General features: G+C 40.3%; 3 protein-coding genes across 3 annotated transcripts; 2 read left to right on the top strand and 1 right to left on the bottom strand.

Moving 5' to 3' along the window:
• Positions 1-6320: 6320 nt before the first annotated feature.
• nxnl2 (nucleoredoxin like 2) lies at positions 6321-8921 on the bottom strand. Its single transcript, XM_079235198.1, has 2 exons — positions 8609-8921; positions 6321-7114 (listed from the first exon to the last, which is right to left on the bottom strand). The coding sequence occupies exons 1-2, from the start codon at positions 8908-8910 to the stop codon at positions 6946-6948; spliced, it is 471 nt and encodes a 156-aa protein (XP_079091324.1). The 5' UTR covers positions 8911-8921; the 3' UTR covers positions 6321-6945.
• A 1610-nt stretch (positions 8922-10531) lies between these two features.
• On the top strand, positions 10532-12070 carry gng10 (guanine nucleotide binding protein (G protein), gamma 10). The gene is made up of 3 exons (XM_079235200.1): positions 10532-10659; positions 11659-11786; positions 11889-12070. The coding sequence occupies exons 1-2, from the start codon at positions 10579-10581 to the stop codon at positions 11782-11784; spliced, it is 207 nt and encodes a 68-aa protein (XP_079091326.1). The 5' UTR covers positions 10532-10578; the 3' UTR covers positions 11785-11786; positions 11889-12070.
• A 2170-nt stretch (positions 12071-14240) lies between these two features.
• Positions 14241-18987, top strand: btc (betacellulin, epidermal growth factor family member). Its single transcript, XM_079235504.1, has 5 exons — positions 14241-14330; positions 15070-15177; positions 16514-16643; positions 16779-16925; positions 17879-18987. The coding sequence occupies exons 1-5, from the start codon at positions 14291-14293 to the stop codon at positions 18024-18026; spliced, it is 573 nt and encodes a 190-aa protein (XP_079091630.1). The 5' UTR covers positions 14241-14290; the 3' UTR covers positions 18027-18987.
• The last annotated feature ends 683 nt before the right edge of the window (positions 18988-19670 follow it).

Below are 19670 nucleotides of genomic sequence, written 5' to 3'. Positions count from 1 at the left end.
TAGATAGCCATAGATCAGACAGACAGACAGACAGACCGATAGATAGATAGACACTACCACTTTCTGAGTAAAGTATCTGTCTGTCTCTTATCACGAATATGAAAATATGCTTTGTGAGCATTTAAAGACAAGTGTCAGTCATCATAAACAGTCGCTCTGAAGTGTATCCACAATGAACAGCAGGGAACACAAACACTCATTTTAGCGCCTGCAGGAGTCAAAAGAACAGATTGATGTCCTCCATAAACCCATAACACAATAACAGCCCCAACCCAATCATACAATGTGCTATATATGTCTGTGCCGAGGGTGGAGAGTGGTGGGCACTCCCTCGCTCAGTAAAAACAACCAAAGACCACGACACAATTCTGATAGGGCACAGCTCATCTCCTCGGTAATTATGGCGCAATATAATGAATCTTGGTTTCTATAGTAAGACCCTCCCTGCGCCACATGCTTCACAGTCGCTGACACTGACTTTACAAGTGGCAATGCACATAGAGCTGATAATAGAGGGGGCAAAGCAGCCAACACATTGAGATTCACGCAACATAAATGAATCCAGTTTGTCCACAAATCGCTTCCGTTCTCCTCAGCCATTCACCTGCAGCACACCATCGCAATTGCAATATCCTTGTCCCTGGTGCAACGCCAGCCGGCGGAAATGTTTGGCAAATGAGTGGTGAAAGACGTTAAACAAGTGCGGGCCAAGTTCAGCGAGGGCCAGAGCTCATCACTTCCCTCTTCTCCCAGGACGCTTAACGGCCTCACAGACATTGTTACCAGACTGAGCTGTGGCATTTCTCACCTGTGGCGTCTTTGCATATGAAGGTGTCGCCTTTAGCTTCTGGTTGTGAGCAGTTAAAAGACTTTATTATGGCAGCACAGCTCCTGCTGATGATAATGTGCACTGGTTCACGTGAGGGAAACTGACAGGCAGCCCTAGAGGCAATAAACCCTTCAGTGGCATTCATAAGCGCTCCATTCAAATGAATCGATTTTCATCAAGCAGCATTCTCCAACTGAGCAAGAGGCAACTGTAATATCACCAAAAGGTAATTTGCTCAATACGCTGAAGGGATGTTACATCAGCACCATTTAAAATGTCCTGCAAGAACCCTGTTATCTGATCTGCGAAACATGAGAGTGCATGAAGTGCGCACGGCCACACGAGACATGCAGCAAACACACATGTAGGACACACACTGACACACACTTATCGAGCGGCTAATAAAAGGGGGCAACTTTATCTTGCGGGCACATGGACGCACATACATGTCATTGAGTATCACATCAAGTTCCCAGTTAATCACTAATGCCGGGTATAGAGGCACATGCAGTGATTAACCCAAGCATATAACAGCATGTGTGCACTCAGTCTTTCTCTTCTCCGCTGGCTAACAAACCTCAAATCCCACATAATCTCCGGTTTCATTCTTCCAATATGAGAAAAACAACTCTGCCAGCTTGCAACCAAATATTTCAGGGTGCTAGGTGCCTGTTAGTGAATGCACTAAGCAGGATTAGAACCATTTTCCTGATAAAACCTACAGCGAGTGTGTGTGCGTGTGTGTGTGTGTGTGTGTGTGTGTGTGTGTGTGTGTGTGTGTGTGTGTGTGTGTGTGTGTGTGTGTGTGTGTGTGAAGAAGCCTGCACTTTCACTGAGTGCATCTAATTTTATTATCTGGGTCTACTTACCCGAAATTATTGTGGGCGTTTTTTTTTTGTTTTTTTTTTATTATTCCTCTCTGCGATTTTGCTTATAAGTGACCTAAAACATGACTCACAGATTAACAACCTGGCTGGTCTTTAATCATATTTACTGATAAGGACGGTTCAATTTACATTAAATATGTCAGAACAATGTGTATATGTGTATAATGCTATATCCACGGATCTATGGATGAATAAAACAAGCATGCAACTAAAACACACACAACAAGAAAATCATATAGGCCTGCTCATATTCAGACAATGTGTTTGCTTTCATAGTCAAAGCATTACGTCCATTAAGAAAAACAAATCACTTTGGTTATGATTGATAGCTGCTTTTTCATGATTGGTCACAAAAAGTATCAGGATATGTCCCATAAACACAACACACATAAAGTTAACATTGAGCATGACTATGAAACTAATCACACGCGAACTATTACGATGTTGTGTTCATTATTATTATTAATATTTTTTACAGCATGGCTCACGGCTTTGCCACATTATTATTTAGTGTTAACGTGCACTCTCACCTCTGGTTCCCGCAGCCGTCACTCCATCCCGCGTGGAGGTTCGTCTCCGTCCCGGTGCTGCGGTCCCGGTGCCGCGGTCCTCCACTGCTCCACAGCCGGCACATGGAGGGCAGGAGCGGGTGTGAGCGCTTCTACCGCCGAGTGGCGTGAAGCCTGCAGGAGAGCAGCGCGCGATCACCGGAACTTGAGGAGTGCTGCCTTCACAATAAAAGATTATCTACTGGATACAATTCTGAAACTCTCAAAAAAAAAAAATGTGTATAAACTATTTGTATCCTGATCAAGTCACACAGTTATTAAGTTAAGTTCATTCTTGAATAGATATGTATTTGACAGCCTGTTCATGATGCTGGGGTTTTTGTTTAGTCTAATTTGTGTGAAAGAAAGCTAATGAAAGTATTTCACATCATGTTGAACTATTCCATCGGTGCTATTTACTTATACATCTACAACCCACAGTAGCCTCACAGCCAACAACACTTGTAGAAAATATCATCTTTAGCTGCTGTAATTTATGTAAATTACTAATCAGCACTAAAATATTTTACATTTTGGAAAATATCCAATAATTGTATTGCATTTAGTGATGGAAATGAATGAAAGCTATTACTTGCATTTGTCATTTGTTTTGACTGTTTGGGTCTCTAGATGTGTGCTCACCTCATTATTATGGAGAATGGTGAACCCGGCCTCCTGTTGGCTTCATGGCCACAGTTTATTATTATCATATTTACCAGGCGTAAACCTGTAGGGTCCCATGGGTTCAATTATGTGTGTGCATCATCTCATCGCTCTGTCCACAGCTAATTTCCATTGGGCTGATCAACCTGATGCACGTGTGCTCAAGGACCTCTCGTGGTTGTGTGAATCACAGTTTTTGAAAAAAAACTGTTTTATAAACTAACTATGTAATACTTTTAACCGGGGCTGAAAGGGATCAACAACTGCTTCAATTTTGATCTTATTTTGGCTAAGAATTAGGAATTGTTCCTGTCCAGATTTGCGTGCCAAAATTGTGTTTTGTATTCATTCAATCAAACTCCACATCGTTTAGACTAGACACATCTGGCAGAGAAATGCACTCCACTGAGTATTCTGCATGTGACACATTATTTCCTCTTAATTGATCACGTAGTGTCGGCATCGTGCCATTTCGTTGTGAACTTGCAACCTTTTTGTTACTTTAAGACAATAAGGAGTGGTATAACAAACAGCCATTGCTCACATTGACATTGCTGACATTAGTGATACTTCTTCATTGTCTGGTCTCATAGACTCCCTTGATGTATGTGTGCCATATTTTATTTTCCTTTCACCATATTCAAATCCATTATATGGCTACAAAAGTAACCCATGGTAATCATTCCCTTTGCCACAAGATGGAACATTTGATGAAGGTGACAAAGTGTGAAAATTATAACGTTTTATTACACAGAGTAAGGAAATAGTTAATGTATATGTGATGTGAACACATGTGTAACCTGTTTGTTGGCAATATGTAATTCACAGACATAGAAATGTACAATGCTGTGTTATCATAGAGATATTGGTTATTAGTTTGAGCTCAATTAGACCAGAGGAATAAATCTCCCCGTTGGACCTCTTATGATGTTAGACATTTGGGATTTGGGAGAGATAGTGCTGCATAAAAGTACCCAGCTGTCAACACCAATCACGGAAATCATATGAACAAAACAGACATTGTATGCTTATTTTCAATAGAAATAATAGGTGGCATTTAGTGAACTTGACACTTGAAAGCAGATCAAAATGATGTTCAGAACCAAATTTAATAAAAACAATTATACAATAAGAAAAGGCATGAAGCTTTAACAAAAAGCAATTTTAAGTTTGTTATTTGAACTGTGATCTGACCTTCTTATAAGTCTTCGTCTTGTAATAAACTTGGAAAGTTCAGGTACAACCAGTCATCGATTTATCAACAAATAGGTGTCTTATTTTGAAGGTTTAGAGCGGAAGTTGTGCATGTTAACGCGGTGAGCTTGACGGTGGCGCTCTCTCGGCGAAGGGCCCGCAGGTCCACCCAGCTCTCCGCCTCCCTCCCGCCCTGCTCTCACATAAAGACAGCCTTGTTAGTTGATTCAAGATAAACACTACTGCCTTTCAGTTCTAAAGACAACAAGAAGTCCGACTGACTCCAATTAATGTGAAGTCGACAAAAAGATCCATCCTGATCTAAACTGAGAGGTTCTCTGTCGACTGCATCTCAATCAAGCAAAACCCAGGAAGCATAAAGAAAACATGTTTACATGTATTTGTATTTTCTTCCTCACTGTCTCATATATATTTCAGTTATACTTGTGTGGTGAGTCATTATTCAATGACGTTATTATATGGTAGGGGAGGTAAAAGTTGCAATGGCTTACCACAGAGTAAAATACACTAAAAGTACCAAAGGGCCTATTTCAGAATAATTACTAGGCCTCCTATTACTGGATTATAATTGAAACATGAATGTGTTCATAGCTTTAATGATGGTGAAGGTATAGGTTAACATTTTAGATTGTTAATTCCCCCCAAGGGAGCAATAACGTCTTATAATAATACATTATAATTTATCTCTTGATTACTTTTTGTATCAGCAATTTAATCTGCAGAAGCATTAAATGGAAATACTTAAGTACAAGTATACCTAAAAAATGCACTTAAGCACATGTACTTGAATAAATATACTGTACTGTAATGTACAACACTGCCAATACAGGACGTACAATTAGCCTCTATGTGCTCTTGTATATTAATATTATATGTGCAGTAATGTGGTGCCACTTTCTATTAAGACTTCCAGAATGAAGGATTGGGATGAAATGCCGTGTCCTTTCATCTCATAACCTTCGTGATTATAAAACCCCTTCACATGACATCAGTTTTTACAGTATAAAAGTCACACAATCTGTCAAGAGCTGCAACTATTAGTCAATTAATCGATTAGTTGATCAACATAAATTCCACCATTCATCAAACTTGAAATTGATGGGCCACATGCATGTTTTTGTTCTATAGAGCCAGAAAAAAAAAAAGTGTGATTTTGACCTTTGACCTCACATCATGACCATCACCACATATTCGTGAAGCCAATATGATAACGCAAATACATACACAAACAGGATAATGTAACTTCTATTGGGATCTATAAGAAGATAGACAGACCGCCATGTGATACAATGAAAAGAATGCACGCGGAAAAGCGGCGCAGCACCCAGTTCTGTGTGACCAGATTATGACCACAAGGCCTGTAAATAATTATCCTCTCCAAATATAGTTTAATAAATATATAAAACATTGTTTTGAATAATAACTTGAGGCTAAAAAGGGCAAACTGTCCTCAACACAGGTTAAATTGTGCAAATTCGATGTATTGCCATTTGTGACACAACAGTGACCCCAAGTGGTAGAACTGTGAAACTGCAGCTTGCACAAAAGTGCACCAGAGAAATAATGATGCTAAGTAGATCAATAGAGTTAAGTCGGATGCAGGTTGTCTTTGTCACATTTGAGGCTTCACTTTCCAGCTCTCTCCTTTACTTTGAAGAGTTGCATCATTTCATTCAGTGATAGACTCTGAGGCATAAATACACCTGAACCACCCTGAGGAGACGCAGCATCTCCAGATGAATCCATGTCTGAATGAAGCCTAGAGGCGTTGCCTGGTGCTCTTTGAAGACTCGCTGCATTTGATATTACAAAGCACTGCAGACAGGTACTGGCCTTTGCACGCTCGTCATGACGCCATCATGCCCGTTGGATGTTTTACATACAAAGCGATAACAGCCTTGTCAGCGTGCACAAGAGGAAAGAAGGCAATTAGGACTAAGGATGAGAACGTGCCAGCACGCTGGAAACAATGTCCCGCGGGCTTTCTGCTTCCTAACGAGGCAACGGGGAATCATTTGGTTTGTTCATAAAGCACAAGACCAACAGACAGGCGCCTTGACATTAAAAGAGAAATGTGAGACAAAACAAATGACAATACAATCTCAGAATATATATATTTTTTAATAATAACCATCTAAACAACTCATATAAAATTAAATTACAAAAATATACAGGCAGCTCAAAGTAGAACTACAAGTCAAACCTTAAATATACAAAAGCATATGAAGATATCGACTTAATAAAGCAAGGTGTAACTCTAATGTTTAGTTAGTGCACAAGCTTATAAAGAACGCATTCATGTATTTCTAAAGAAACTACAGTAGCTGGCTTGTGTTATACAAACTAAATGCACAATTTCCTGAAAGCAAATAATTTTTCACATATGAACCATAGTGGATATGCCTGAGCTTTGTCTTTAATGCATAGGATGTTTAAAGAAGTGTTTTGCAACCTTTTTGGCTTGTGAACCCCTCCATATGCCCTCATAAACGCATGACTGGTGAGCAATTCAACCAAAGTTACATGTCTCATTCTCACATTGTTTCCTTCAAAGGATTTAAAAATTATATTCAATCTTTTACGGGGAAAAAAAAAGAAGAGAAAAGCAAAACAATTGTGTTAAATCTGAATAAATAAACTAATTTTGTGTCACAGAAATGTAATTTTCTCTTTCAGATCCCTTCAATCATCTTCTGACCCTTCCTCCCCATGTTGGGAACCAACGTGGGGATATTATATTTTGGTTTTGTCCCGCTCTCGTGGCTCCAGTAGCCCTCGTCGACGCGCTCCTCGTCTTTGTCCGCTAACCCTTAAAGTTCTGGAAGATTTCTGCGGCGTCCAGCCAGGACCTGAAGCTCGCCAGGCCGCGGTCTCGGATCTGCTTCCTGCCCTTGTCAGTGATCACGTCGCCGTTCTCCTTCACGATCACCAGTTTGGGCACCGCTGTGATCTTGTAGCGCTGCTTCAGCTCGCTGAGACGAGAGAGACAAAGAAACAGATGTAACAACGGCTGCTTTGTGGAGGTAAAACATTACACGCATTGATGGTGAGGGAACGCATTAAAGCATCTCAGGTACAAACCGGAGATGCTTTTATTTTATTGTGTATTTTAAATATTTTGTTTAAATGTTGCTGTAGCGAAAACAATCCCCTTGCAGGATTAATAAAGTAACTATTTATCTGTACTTCTACTTTACCTTAATATTTCCATTATATGCCGTTTTGGAATATGCACTCCTCAGAGATAAATACTGTATGTTTTGTATTTGACACATATAGTCATGAGATTCTTTAAATATTCATGTTTTACACACAAAAAACATAAATTATTTAGAGAGATCTATACTGGTTCGCACTGCATCTGAATTAGTTTGCATTAGCAATGAATCTGCCGATATCTCCTCTCCAATAATATTTTTCTTCATAAAAGTTCAGCATGTAGTGTAAAATGTTATAATTGCCATATTATAAAGTCCATAGTAGTGATGTTTTCAAATTCCTTGTTTGATCCGACCATCAGTCGAGAGCACATAGGTATTATGTTTACTATTATATATGTCAAAAGACAAGCAGCACATTCTCACGTTTCACAAGTTGGATCCAGAAAATATTTACTTGTTTTTTTCCTTCATAAAAAACAGAAATATGAAATGAACATCCAAACAGTTCGATACAGTCATTTGTGTATCATGTCATTGTTGCAGATCTAGTACTTTGCACTTGTTGCACTTCTACCTCTATGTTGACAGCTACAGCTGATAGAAAGATGCCTTACAGATTCAGATTCATGCGATAAGTTTAAAAATATGGATTGTTGTTGTTGATTTAACAGTACAGCTTTATACAGTATTTATTTATTATTATTATTATTATATTAGTTTCCTTTTGCCTTGGATATTTTATGAAATACATGTTTTTCAACGTGATGTATGTGTACTTGCCTTGACCCCAAGAAGAGTTGCTATACCTTGCTAATGGCTAATGTGGATCCAAATAAAATACATAAAGTAAGAAACAATATAAAAATTTTAAGTTAACTTAAATTTGACCTAATTACAATCCATGTGTAAATACTACACAATAACATATCAGTGCTGACTTCATAATGAGTACTTGCTACTTTTAGCTGGTAATACATATTAAGTAACACTTTGAATGCAGGACTTGCATGGCGGTATTGCTGCATTTACCTCACCTTTGGGAGACAGTGTCTGTTGACCCTAATCCCTAAAAGAGGGTGATCCTGATCAGCATTTTACATAAGCTGCAGCGCAGACTAATGAGCCGTTTAGGCAACAGTGTGAACTCCTCATAACATGTAAAGACACGTAAAGCACAACCAAGTGTAGTAAAGTGTGTTTGTGACGTACACCATAGTTTAGTGAAGGATTCGGGGGGGGGGACTTCCTCAATTAAATAAATAAGCAAACTTGCATAAACTTCCCATGATATCGTGATAAACTCACTGCTTGTACTCGTCCGTCCAGGGCAGAGCCAGCCAGTCTCCGTGCATGTCGTGATAATATTCCACCATGTCGTCGGTCGACTTGTCGGAGGAGACGAAAACAATCTCTAACTGAGCCGGAGGGTCGCTCTCCTCCACCAGCTCCGTGTAGAAATCGCACAGGATGGGAGTGAAGTCTCGACACGGCGGACACCATCCCGCAGAGAAGTAGATGCCCACCACTTTGTTCCTCAACGCCTCTTCGGGGTCGACGAAGTCCCCGTCTTTATTCACGAGGGGCCGCCCGGTGAATACCTCCACCATGTCTGCTGAAGCCTTCCAGACACGCTGTAAACCAAAGAGTCCTCTCAGTGTCGCTTTAGCTCATTATTTGTTCCTCGTTTCAACACCTCGACGCCGGTTGGAAGAAGTGAAGGAGCTTCTCCTACTTTCCTGTCATGTTTACCTTCAGCCAAAAGCTACTTACAGCCAATCCCGTCGGTCAATCACCCGCGGACCAATGAGGACACACGCAGAACGTGCTGTAGTTCATTAGCCATGTGGGTTTCAGTGGAGCTGCATTCAAACGCTGCTTGTATGCTAGTAATTTACAGTTCAGCTGCAGCACGACGTCTCACAGCACTTTCAGGCAGCCTTAGGCGAGCGCATGCGCAGAGCCAACGAATTTACCTACTGCAGGACGGACAAGCAAGATTTCGCGTCACATCTATTACATATTTTGGCTTTAAAAAAACGTTTAATGGCTGTATTAGAAGTACACGCTGTGTTTAAATACATTAACTAGAGATACTGAGAATGCTGTTGATGTTTTTATTTTATTTGAAACAATAAAAGCAAACTTCTTAAAATGTATTTCAACCACATATCTGAGCTTTGATTTTGTGCAACTAACACAGGACGTTTGTATGATGTACCTGTACCTCATTACTAGTGTACATTGATGATTGATTTTAGTCGGTACACTATTCAATATTGGAAAATGTGTAATGTTATAACTGACTAAATCATAATGTGTAACTTAAGACTATTTGTAAACATAGGTTGAAGCCGAATGACTTGAAATCTACAACCTACAGTGAACATATTGTTGATCAGACTGAAGCTTCACACTGAATGACCATAAAACCCCTGTAGTCCACCTTGTGATTTTTGTTTAATTAAACTCTTAAATTAATTATCATTCTTAATCAAGACCTACTTCTCTGTCTTCTTTTTGTTCCAAGCGTCCTACTCCACATCTTCCTTCTTTGCTCTCTTAACTTTCTCTCCATCTCTCCCTTCCCCACATCCTCCCATTTGTGGGAATAAAACAAGAGAGGGAAGATAAGAAACAAGCTGGAGGAGGAGATCAAAGGTGTCCTCTTCATCCTTTCTCTCCCCCTTTTTCCTCCTCCTTTGCACGCTATTGTCCTCGATGCTTCCTCCTATGTTCCTTCATCTTCACCCAGTCTTCCCTCTCTCATTTCCCCCTTTTTCCACTTCCTTTGTCGCTCCTTTATCTTAACTTCCTCTCCCTCATGTCCTCCTTGTCCGGTTCTCCTTACTTTTCAATGTATTCCCCCTCTCCCAAACTCTTTCTGTGTATCTGTGGTGCAGTTTAAAGTTTGAGTAAACTACAATTAAACTGCATATCTGGTCATTATTAAAAGAAACGTCATCATAAAAATAAGAATAAAAGCAATAAAACAGCAATGTAGTGCAAGTATACTAATACAATGACTACAATACAAGATGTCTAAATACTTGAATAAGTGTATCAGTGTATAAGTGAATAAGTACATTTGGAGGCTGGTGTTTACTTCCACCTCTCCTTGCTGAAGTGAACTGAGGTCATTTGGAAAGAGACCCAGCCAGCCTTCCTCCTCCCGCACTTCGCTGCCCATTAGTGCAGTCGGCTCCTGCGTTGAAAGACTGAAGGGGACTTTTTCTTACCAGGAAATTCTTCTCTCCCTCAAAACAATTTCCTCCAACATGACCTCTAATTCCAATTTATCCAACATGCGACGGCTGGTAGAACAACTGAAGCTCGAGGCCAGTGTGGAGAGAATCAAGGTAAAGACAGAAAAAAGATTATAAATGTAAAGAATGTGAGGGTTTGTGGTTTCCTGAGGAGCTTTTCTTGATTTGTTTGACTTTGTTATGTTTATTTTATGAAATGTATTCATTTATCAGCCACCAACTTGCCTTGTTTAACACTGTCTTTTTTTTTTTTTTTTAACTCTTATTCATTCCACACATCAATTCAACATTTCAAAATGCATTAACCCAAAACACAGAAATGTGGCAGTCTGCTCTTTCCATACACTTTGATACATTAGAATTGTGACATATGTCATATTTTGCTATTTGTTGAATACAATAAAATAACATGTCACAGTCTAAATATTTGTATGATGTGATGATGTCAAAATGTGTGTTTTGTGGAAGGTAATAGTAAATAATCCTGATGGTTTTACTTATGTCGACTGCATTGTAACGTGCTTTTATGATGCACTGAATCATTTCTTTGTTTTATTAATTGTTCACACGTCCTACAGTCGCTTGCTTTTCTCCTTCTAGCTTCTCTCTTCTGTTCAGCTGCCTTTTAGCTTCATTGTTGTTTTAAATATTAATCTAACAACCGGCCAAATGGTCAACAGTTTAAAAGCTTTTGTAAGGAATTTAAAAGCATTATTCAAGGAATGTATTAATGGTTAATGAATCATTTTCTAATGCTCCTCGAGCATTAATCGAGCTTTGTCTTTTTGGCTGTTAGTTCTTGAGGGAGACCGTATTAATGTACCATCTTTAGGGTGCTTTCTAATAAGCCTCCAGCAAAATAACTAAACATCTAGTTAGAAATACAAAGCAAGTTATATGCTGCAGCAACATCAAAACATAGGCAACTCTGTTCTTATTATTGGCTTAACTGATATATAAAGCATTCGTTAGTTAGTATCCATTAATAAAGCCGTGAATGAACAACTATAAATCCTTCATATAGGAATATATCAGAAAGTGGTACCATATACAATACAACATAAATACATTTGTTCGTGATGGTTTCACCAGGTGTCCCAGGCGGCTGCAGAGCTCCAGCAGTACTGTCTGCAGAACGCAGGCAAAGACGCCCTGCTGGTGGGAGTCCCCACAGGCAGCAACCCCTTCAGGGAGCCGCGCTCCTGTGCCGTAGTGTGACGGTCAGTGGACAGCCCCGGTTTGTAAAGTAACACCTTTATTTGTGTACGCCAGAATTTTAAAGGAGGAATAAGAAAAGATTTGCACTTTTTTTTTTTTTGCAGAGGAAGAGGAAGTGGACACAACTGTGGCGTCTCACTCACAGAAGAAGACATTCCATTTTGTTTGTAACCATTTTTATGTATGTGTGTTTCTTTTTAAGAAAAGCACATAAGAATGTAAGCTTTTAGCATTTTTTTTATTTGTATTTTCTTCTTTAAAAAAACCCACACACATTAAAGGGCATTACAGAAACCTATTGCGTCTTAGTCTTGATTTAGATCACTTTGGGGAGCTAATGCTGTACAAGTGTGTTCCCCCTTTCATACAGTGATACAGCGGCAGAGTCTAAAAGTCATTATCTCTGGATTTTACAAAGCGGATGTTTATAGCCAGGTTTTAAATCACGCCTTGGAATCTCTCGGCCTCGTAGCTTCCTGATGTTCGGTCTAAGTTAGGAGCACCGCCAGAGAGAGGAAACGGCGTCTTCCTGTTCAAAACTGCAAAGACACTCAGCAGAGAGTCACACTTCACTCAGTCTTTGAGCTTTTAAAGAGTGTGTACCTTACTTACAAGCTCAAGGCCATGATTATGAATAAAACATGAATCACAAGTGTGTGGGAATTGGATATTATGAATCATGTTTTATTTATAGTTGTTGTCTGTTTATTTTATTCTGTATAAAATCCAACCTATATTTGTAGATGGAGGCAATTGCCCCAGAAAAAAGTTGGGCCTGACAGAGGTCTAGCCAGTCATGAGACGGATCTCTGCGTTGTCATTTCCTTTTCCTCTCGCTACACTGTTGTCGGACGACTCTCAATAGTTTTCCTTTTTCAATGCCTCCTTTCCTAACAACCTTATTGGCCTCTACCACACTCAGTGCATCAGATGTTCCTCCTTTTTTAAAGGTTCTTGCATGAGAATGAGCAGAGACAGAACTGGATGCAGAAAAATGTACATTATCTCAGAAATCAGAGAGCAATCTTGAGCTTCACTTGAGAACATACATTTTGTAAATTGTTCTCCCTAAATAACATGCAAAATGCATGAAGTTTGAAAGACAACATTTTTCCTTAACTTTGGCTTCTGCTCTGGAGCTTTTAAATATTGCAAAACTCTATTTTCACATATCAATTGATTCCTTCAGGTGATGGAAAACTTGTTTTTCTTTGCCTATCCTGAAGTTTCTCATGTTTTCTTTCCCTGAAATGAATGGCCTTTATCTCATATCCAGATTAAAATCATCGGATTGCCATGAGAGAGACTGTTTTACTTCTAAACGTATAAACTATAACCATGAGCACAATTGAAGGTGTCATGTTGAAACTAGTTATTTCATTATTAAAGGACAGTGTCAACTAATGCCATCTGCTGGTCATGTCTCGAGAACAAAAAATGTTCCGCTTCATTTCTGGCAAAACAGCCCAGTCGGAAGAAGTATTCAGATATTATACTTCAGTAAAAGAGGGAATATACCAATGTAGAAAACTCAATTACAAGTTAATTTCCTGCATTGAAAATGCTACTTAGGTAAGAGTAAAGCATCATCAGCTAAATGTCATCAGCTAAATGTAAAAGTTAAAGTAATCAATTTAGAAAAATGTCCATGTGAGTGTCACACTATTACATATTATATTATAATATATTTATCCTGATCAGATATAATAAGAGGTAAAACAGTAAAAACACAATATTTCCTTCTGCAATGCAGTGAAGTACAAAGCAGAATGAAATGGAAATACTCAAGTAAAGTTCAAGTATTAGTTATAGCCATTTTGAACTTTCACATTAAACTTTTCTATCTCTTTCTACAAGACCAACAAGAAGTCCAGATTTTGGACCCGCAAACGTCTAAAACAGGGCATGTGCACGTTTCCCCAATAGACAATGCAATGGAAAAATACAAATGGACCCTGAACTGCTCTGCTGGTAAACTGGCTGTCAATGAGCTTTCTTTCTTCTGCCTGCCGCTTCATTCTTAAGAAAAGGAAAGCAGGTATGAAGGTGGCGTCGTCCTTTAAGGAGGAATTAAACCTGCAGAGCTTGAATGGAGTCCCATTCTCCTTTAAGGCTGTGGGCGGGGAGAGAGCAGATTTGAGTTTCAGTGCCACCCCTTTTTAAAATCTATTCACACACACACACACCCACGCACACACACACACACACACACACACACATGCACACACACGCACACACGCTGTAGTGCAGTCCACTCTCAGCCCAGACAGACACTTTGGGCTTGTGTGTGTGCTCTGGTTATAGCCTCAAGCTCTCCTGGTTGACTATGAACCTAACTGCCAATGAAGGACCACAATACGAAAAGCCACTGGGGAACTTCCACAGCTCGTACACACCTTTTTCAAAGGTCGTTGACCTCTAAAGAAGGCTTGATCCAGTTTCATCTCTATTTGTCAATGACACTGAACTTTCATGTTCCGGACGAGCGCTTCTATCAAGTGAGAAGATGGCCCAGGTGTACAGACTCTATGTTGGGATAGTAACAGGTAAGAGCTGCTGTTGTTTCATCCTGTTCACTTCCTCTACTTGTTGGTTGTAAATACAGGACTAGCAGACTGCCATCTACGTATAATTGTTATTTTGAATGTGTGCTCCTTGTGATAATGCCGCTCTTATGGGGACACAGTGTTAAAATGGCTTTGTATGAGTGTGTCATATCTGCTTTTGATTGTTGCCGCACCTTTTCATCATCCATGTGTCTTCAAAGTAATGCAGCTTTAAGTGCAGTGCTCTTCCCATGAGCTATATTTGTACAATAGACTTCAGTGTTGGTTAATGATTGAATGAATACACCAGGAATATATCCCCTGTGATTAGGAAGCATTGTCTTCTCCAACGTGGAATTAAATATGACATTACAATATCCTCATGTATAGATTTACAGAGTCTGTGGTCAACTTTATGTGAGAGGGGCAGTGAATACGTTTTTGTTTAGAGCAGTAAAAATGTGCGTGTGTGTGTGTGTGTGAGAGGCAAAAGTGGGCGTGAACGAGAGAAATCTCCAACCCTAAAAGGCTGTCACCGTGACTCAGTAGCTATTACCTCTGCTTGTGTTTTTTTTTCTGTATATCCTATTCTTTATGTGCAAGGTGGTCACAAATTGGTAAAAACATTTGCACAATTGTGCACGTGCATGTATTTGTTTGTTGTGATTGTGTGTAGCCTACGTGTGTGTGTGTGTGTGTGTGTGTGTGATTGGCTTTTTGTTTGTGTTTCTGGCTGCAGCTCTGGCCCTATGCAAATACTCCCTGGCAGAATGGAATGCCACCGGCAAGTCTGCCAATCGAACTGAGTCCCTCTGTCCTCACCATGGCAACGGAGACAACTGCACAGGTAGATGTGGACAGGTGGCGAGTGGAGCAGGGCGGTGTCATAAATGGTTGCTCTGAGGTTTTATGGAGGCGGTTTTGTTGCAAGATGGGCAAAGCACAGTGAATGTAAACATGCAAAGACTCACGAGAGAGGAATAATTAAAATGTCTGCTAGCAAGAGACACTAACTCTGAGTACTTACTCTCATTTCAACAAATTATTCTTGTAATTAAATTCTTTTAAATATTTCTTGTCTTTGTTTTTGTTGGGGAAAAAACTAAAAAAGGTTTGTTACAAGTGATTTAAGAGCTGCTTTATCATAAATAATAATAATACAATAAAGAATAGTTCAAATTTGTTGAGACATGTGCTTCTTTGCTTTCTTTTTTGAGATCACTGTCATGTCTGAATGCTAAATAGGAAGCAATAGCAGGTTAACTTCACAATAAGAGGGTAACGCATCACTCAACCCTCTTCTAAAACCACATCTTGTCCTTTTTGGAGTTTTATGGTATTTGTACAGATGAGATATAACATGTCAGGTAGTTATTTTAGGTGCCGGTGGACGTTTTTATTCTTTTCTAGGCTAGCTGTTTCCCCGCTAACATAAGCTAAACTAAGTTCCGCTGGCTTCAGCTTCATATTTAGCGAACAGACATTGTCGTGCTGTCAACGTCTCATCAAGAACGCAAACAAAAGCGTTACCAAACTATTCCTTTGAACTTTGCAACTAGATATTTTCCTTTCAACAATGACGCCATGGCAGCAAGCCGCATCTCATGTTTCCACTCACAACTGGAGCGCTCTCATTGATGAGAGAGCCTGAACAGCATGTATTCTTTTACAAGCTCATTTTCAAAGATAATGGGGTTGTAAAGATAGCGGCAGCCCGTGGCACAAGAAGCATTATGTGTAATGTTGGGGTCAGAAGTTCAGCATTATGGCCCACAAGTAGCCATGTTGGGTGTGTTTTGTGGAGCAAGTTGGAGAGAAGAGACAGATAAAGTGAATTGTTTTGTAACTTTATCCCACCTCAGCATGTGTTTCACTTAGTGAGGAATTGTAATAATTGAGACGCACGCTTAATGATAGTTTGATGACACTATAGGCTTTCCTGGCAATGATTTATCAGGACTTCTCTCAGGGCTCGTATTGCAAACAGTCTATTTATAACATCAAGCCATGCCAGAAGTCAAAGAAGCAAGCTGACAGAACGTGACACACCTTCAGAAATAGTTTGACATTTAAGCTTTCCTACCTTTACTTTTAGTTAGTTTATATACCGATGGTGGAATGGTGTGATACTGAATTGCCTGAACACAATCATTCTGAAACTAATTTTAAATGTCGTAATTTAGTTTCTCCAGCAGATACAGCAGATACAGGGCAGTGGACCGGCCACTTCTCAAAATGTCCAGAGAAACTAATGAACTACTGCATCCACGGGGAATGTCGTTACATTAAAGAGCAGGAGGCCCCGTCGTGCAGGTGAGAGATTCTTACGAGGTAATGCTAATTGAGAAAAGTGGAGGAACAGAACAGAAGAAAGAGGCAGTAGCATTGTTTCATTGTCTGTCACATCAAACACATTAAAGTATGTATTCCTCCCTTCATTTGTGTCAGGTGTCAGCAGGGTTACATGGGCTCAAGATGTGAATATCTGGACTTCGACTGGCGGATAGGAGAGAAACGACACATCATAATTGTCTGCATCATCGCAGGGCTCGTGTTGCTCATCCTCGTCATTGTATTCATCTGCTTTTGTTCACAGTAAGCTTTTGTGACAGAACAACAAAGTGATTTACTTGTATACAATGGAATGCAAGTAATAGTTTGATATTTTTGGGAAATGTGCTTATTCGCTGTCTTGACGAGAGTTAGATGAGAAATATTGATACCGCACTTGTTCCTGTCAAAGATGTAGCCAGTTAGCTTAGCTTAGCATAAAGACTGGAGATAAACAGTTCGCCTGGCTATGTCCAAAGTTAATAAAAATCTACCAGTACCTCCTAAAAACATAACAATACAAGACTTGCTTTAGTTGTTGTTTCGTTTGTTTCTGAGCAAACAGTTTTTTGGACAAATGGGTGTAAATACTACAATAACCTTGAGCCTCGGCCAGCGTCGCCACGTAGAAGAGGCCAGTCAGAGGCTCGGTATCAACTTAAAAATGCTTTGTTGTTGAATTTGTGAACAGACTAGGTGCCACAGTCAAAAATGTACCCAGAATTCAAAAGTGATTTGGTATAAACTGATTGTAAAATTGGTTTTCTGAACATCATTGTTGGCTTTCACACGTTGTTAGTGGCACATCTCACAGAATTTTAGGCTCGTGCCAAGATGCACATTGGCATCTGTAATTAACCTTTCCCTCAAGATTTCAGGCTTCAACATGTTGGGGCGGTTTTCTATGTTTTTATCCATCAAACAAACTAGATATAATGTTCTAATTAGTGAGCATTAGAGGTGCCGGCAGGTGGATTTTCGTATCTTTAAACAGAGCAAGCTGTTCCCCCTGTTTTCAGTCTTTATGCTAAGCTAAGCTAGCCAGCTGCTGTTTATATTTAGTGCACAAAGAGTGGTATCAATCTTCTCATCTAACTCTCGGCAAGACAGTGAATGAGCATATTTTCCAGTGTCGTTGACCTGTTCATTTAAAACAGAAACTTCATTATTGAATGACTGGTTTCTCCGTCACTGCCTATAAATGAGGTATCTTTCAGTCGCAGGTGCAGATTGTGTTGGCGGAGGGGAAGACGGAGGGAAGAACCAAGGAACGGGACGGAGAAGCTCCCCATGATGGACACCGGCACGCCACACACGACCTTAACGGCCGGCTCCGCAGAGCCAACACACACCAACGCCGTATGAGAAGTGTGCGCGACTGCAAGTCTGGGAATTTGTTTGGACATGAAGGATTTTGTCCTCCACGTGACAGCTGCTGCCTTTTGTCTCACAGTCACGGCAGTGTGCCACCCTCAGCACAGGACAGGTCTGAGGCCTGAAGGCTGTGTTAGATCAAGTCTGCACCCTCCTCATAAAGGGCAGCCTTGTCTGAATATTTGATGAAGCTTCAGAACAAAGAAGACGATAAACACAAGCTGGGGACGAGTCTTTTTCCGATGCTGTGCAGCAACAGGTGCTCGTAGCTGCTCGACTGCGTCTCGCGCTCAATCAGTTGTTGCTATGTCGGAAAAAACTGTGACACCAGCTGGCAGCCGGTAACAACAGTTGTTCTGGTTATTAGTTAGCGTGGGAGACACATGGACTGAAAAATGAGAGGAACGGGACTGTGCAAGCACACTCCACTCCACTGGCGCGTAAATAGATCATTTAATGTATAGAAATGTGCAATATTGCATGTCCCACATACTGTTTCAGCATGCTGCATCTATGTGTCATGTTGTTTCTACTTAGTGTATCACTAGTAAACTGGGAAGCTATTGATCTACATCACAAACATCATTATTTATTCCTCTATCCACAATGCCTCCATGTGAACCCACACAGAATATTGTTACTCATCAACATTAGCAATGCAAGCGGAGCCTTCTATGTACTACACGGTTGCAGTTCTGGACTCCCGGCTTGGCCGAGGACAAGGAGAACTTGTGCCGGAGGCTTTTTTGAACTGTATATTTGGAGCCCAGCAGCCTCCGAGCTACCGAGGCAGAACAGCCGAGCCTGTGTGTGGAGGCTCGGCTGAGGTGAAAGTGCTCCACTGTATGAGACACTTTCCAAACTGTCAGCCTTTCACAGGGTAGTTTTAAACGTGTATCTGTATCTAAATGTAGAAGGAGGAGGGCCGTGAAGTCTGCTCCCGCTGTTTATATGCCACCTATCAATAAATGTCTACTGTATATGTGCTGCCACATGGTGTTTTCTAAGAAACGTTAGTCAGTCTGCAGACTGTTTTCATCTCGTCACAGACCGATGGCTCCTGACTCGTACTCCATCACACATAAACGGCTCCATGACCTGCTGCCACCCCCGTTTTCAAGTTTCAATTACTTGAGCAAGGGAGCAAATAAGCAAGACGTGCTGATATTAAGTAACGATTATGCTCCCTTTCACGTGATCATACTTTGGTTACAGTTGTTGTGTTGCTATGGTGCTGTAATGCCAGCTAGTGTCGCAGGAGCCAACAAATTCCAGGGTGAGGGTGTGAACACGGTGCAGTATCAACCTGTGGCATATTGGACTGCTTCCCTGTTGGCACGAGAGAATTATCTTCCATCTGGTTCTAACACTCAAACTCTGTTTCAAATGCTTTTTCCAAGACGTGAAGATTTGAATGCAGGAGATTGAAAGCGTCACAATGGGAGGTGAAGTGGAAAAGCAGAGTCATTTAAATGAATAGTTTTGTATTCTCTTTCTTGCTGAATGTCAGGTGAGAGGCCCAATTCCACTCATGTTGATGTGCTGGCTATATCTTTATGTTTACCATACAGACAGCCCAGTTGAATTAATCTTTCCCCCTTACCTTCAGCAAGAAAGGTCATTCATTTATTTCCA

The sequence above is a fragment of the Taurulus bubalis genome, assembly GCF_910589615.1.
Source record: "Taurulus bubalis genome assembly, chromosome: 19".
In the NCBI taxonomy this organism is placed as follows: Eukaryota; Metazoa; Chordata; class Actinopteri; order Perciformes; family Cottidae; genus Taurulus; species Taurulus bubalis.
Note: the sequence above shows the minus strand (reverse complement) of the source record. Positions and strands in the feature narration are given on the sequence as shown.